The sequence below is a fragment of the Sminthopsis crassicaudata genome, chromosome 2, assembly GCF_048593235.1.
Source record: "Sminthopsis crassicaudata isolate SCR6 chromosome 2, ASM4859323v1, whole genome shotgun sequence".
NCBI lineage: Eukaryota > Metazoa > Chordata > Mammalia > Dasyuromorphia > Dasyuridae > Sminthopsis > Sminthopsis crassicaudata.
In genome coordinates, this window is record NC_133618.1 from 134,538,096 (window position 1) to 134,541,608 (window position 3,513).

Here is a 3,513-nt window from a genome sequence, read left to right on the forward strand (position 1 = left end):
AACCTGAGTAAAACCAACATGTTGCACCTCAGTTTCCTTATCTTACCTCCTCTAAGGATGAAAAAGCAGGAAAACACCTTGTAAATTCTAAGGGTACCAGAAAAGGCAAGCTATTATGCTGAAGTGAATATCAGCACTTGCATCTATCTCTGAATTAACCCGAAAATAAGCAAGGGAGTAAAATCACGCTTACAAATTGTGCAATTTCACTGTTGTATACATACACTTCCCGTCTCTGCTCAGAATAATGGCCCAGCTTTGTAAACTTTCTCAGCAGTTCTCAAAAAAAAAAAAAAAAAAAAAAAAAAAAGACATTCAAAGGGCAGTGCTAAAAGGCTACTCTGAGGGAAAAAATCTTTTCATGTATCAGCCGAATTCTGAGGACTGTTTGTCTAATTCTGTATTTTTCGGGAGTTTGACACTTGTGGCTTAAGCGATCTGTCTGAAGTGAGGGCGCATTAGTCTGTAAAACTCTTTCTTCACAGGTTAAGAGGCTTTGTGAGTGGCGGAATAATGTCACTCCACGATCCCTGACTAGAGCTCTCAGTAACCCTTGTGCAAAAGAACAGGATGTTGGCAGCTGAACTGTTAAACCTGTCTCTGATTATTATTCCTTTAGATCACGCTGATGTCACCAGAGTAATTTGAGCCCAGAGTCTTCTCCCAGCCTTTAAATAGCAGCTTCGGGATGAGTTTTCTCCAGCCTCTTTAGGAGAGCCTAATCTGGCGAGAGCCCTTTTAGACAAAAGCTACTAGAAGACCCCGAGTCTCCTCTTCCACCATGTCTACTTCGCTGAGAGTGAGCCCATCGGTCCATGGGTACCACTTTGACACCGCTGCCCGAAAGAAAGCCGTGGGCAATATCTTCGAAAACATAGACCAAGAATCGCTCCAGAGGCTGTTCAAAAACTCTGGGGACAAGAAAGCCGAGGAGAGAGCCAAGATCATCTTCTCTAACGACCAAGATGTGGAAGAGAAGACCAGAGCTCTTATGGCCCTGAAGAAGAGGACCAAAGACAAGCTGTTTCAATTTCTGAAACTGCGGAAATATTCCATCAAAGTTCACTGAAAAGTTCAGCAGGAGAGGATGGCTGAAAGGACGAGAACATTTAAGGAATAAAGCTGCGTCTATGAAATCCTGCCAAAATGCCTCCTGCAGCTGCCTGTCAGCCTCGGGTAAGGACCTCCAAGCCTGAGATCCAACTGGCTGTAACTAACTCAAACCTATATTCACCCACTGAAAAGTTTACCGGGAAAGGAGGCAGAAGCACTCCTGGCAGCCATGAGCAATTCTCCCAGCCGGGAAGGATTGTTGCGGGTGTCCCGGGGCAAGGAAGACCCTGCCGGGAGTCATGCCGGTAACAGCTGGAGACAGCAGGAAGAGGTTTCTATCCGATGTCACTCGGACAGACCCCCTGGGGCAAAGAACTGAGCTTCTGTACGAACTTTTTTTCCTACGAGCCAGGGGGGGAAGATTGAATGCACACATGTTTACAGAACTTTTTGTTGAATTTTGAAAAAAAAAAAATACTTCCAAGCCTCAAAGCTTTCTGTTGGAATGGACGTTTGAAGATCAGCAATTGATCGTTTATTTGCATTTATTAAAATGCCTTAAAAGTACACACCAAACGGGTGTGAGCAGAAACTCAAGGGACTGCCTAAAATGGCTTCCTCAGAGCTGTGCAATTGTGTCTTGCTCTTCTGATTTATAAAGTGCTTTTTTAAAAATACATATATATGTTTCATACTGGTTGCACAAAAGTTAAAATAATTGAATGAAAGTACTGTGAAAGTCTGTTACAGATTGAAAAGAAAATTTTAACTGATACTAAACTTTGCCATGATTAAGATTTCATAAGTACTGCATTTGAATATTAGCATTTGATAATTACACTCAAAATATTTTATAAAGATGCAATAGTTTATATAATTTATTGTATGTGGAAAGTGACCTGCAACCATAATAAATTATTGTAAATGTAGTTGATTTTTGTCTTCAATACTTAATTGTTAAAAAAACACAAAAGAGGATTATTTTATTTTGAATGCAATAGTCTTCTTTAGACAATTGGCTCTTCTAAAAATGTACTTTGGGGGTGGGGGGTGACTTTTCAGCAGCTGGAAAGCTTAGTTCCAAGCAAGTTCTTACAACATGTACTCACAAGTTTTTCTATTCTTAATTGCATTGAAAGACACATACACAATCACTGAAATTTTTAGACTGCTAGCTGTTACTATTCCTACATAAATTGTAGTGAATCTTTGAAAACAGACATGGAACCTTGGAAATAGAATAGTCATTTTCCCCCCTTTAGTAGCATATGTAGAAAACCTTTGTTTTTAAAACTACAATACTTTAATAAGCATTTGTTTTCTCTATAATAATTTATTTTGTGGTTAAAACAATCCTTTAATTATAAGCAGAAATACAGCAGCTATTAGGTTTCCTTACATAAGTCTTTAATATTACAAAGGAAAAAAAATTCCTTTTCTTATTCCCAAATAAAATGAAAGGAGCCAGGATACTATTTGTAGGGAGAAGTAAAAATTCCTCAGTTTAGCAACTCAGAAGTTCTTACTATTATTTAACTCTTAGACATGGAAAAAGTTTCCAATTAAATGTCAAAATCCTTCTTAATAATAATTGACATTTGCATTTCTTATTGTACCCTTTTTTACACATACTGATCTATTTGATCTTTACAACAACTTTGTAAAGTAGACACTGTTACTTTTATTACTCCCCCCCTTCCCACCTCCATCTTCACTTGACAGATGAGAAAATTAAGGCTTGGAGAGAAAGAGGAACAAACTGATGGTCACATAGTATGTCAGAGGAAGATTAGAATTTAGGTAATTCTTACTGACCCCCAAGTCCAATATTCTATTCACCATATTTCTACCTCTAAAAACGGCACTGGACATAATCAGAAATATATCCTGGCTGTTGTTCAATCTTTTGTCACTTATAGACTAGCAAGCAACAGTGGAGCAACTTAACTGAAAAAGGATCATAAAATCCTAGAATTAGAAGGGTGTTAAGGAGTTATTTGACACCTCCCTTCCTCCCTCCCTCCTCCCCTTTTTAGCAGTAGTAGTAGTTAATATTTACATAGTGCTTTAAGGCTTGCAAAGCACCTTACAGATACTTCATTTTATCTTCATAACAACCCTGGTAGATATTATTATTCTCACTTTACAGATAAAGAAACTGAGGCAGGAAGCATTTAAGTGACTTGCCCAGAATCACACAGCAAGTAGGTATCCAAGGCAGCATTTGAACTTAAATCTTCAAAACTCCAAGGGCTTCATCTAATGTTCATCTTTCCTGTGATATGATGCACACAAATCATATACAAGCCTCCCTTTGGAAGCTTGTCCATTCTGCAGGCACATTTAGAATCACCAACGATACTTATTAGAAGGCTGGGCAAACGTGCTATCTAACCTTATCCCGGAAGCTGCATAATGTTTTACTGACTGTAGTGGAAAATCATGACTCAAGTTTAGTAC

General features: G+C 38.5%; 1 protein-coding gene across 1 annotated transcript; it reads left to right on the forward strand.

Moving 5' to 3' along the window:
• The first annotated feature begins 551 nt into the window (after positions 1–551).
• TCIM (transcriptional and immune response regulator) lies at positions 552–1,982 on the forward strand. The gene has a single exon (XM_074287324.1). It carries the CDS (start codon positions 782–784, stop codon positions 1,067–1,069), a length of 288 nt encoding a protein of 95 aa, XP_074143425.1. The 5' UTR covers positions 552–781; the 3' UTR covers positions 1,070–1,982.
• The last annotated feature ends 1,531 nt before the right edge of the window (positions 1,983–3,513 follow it).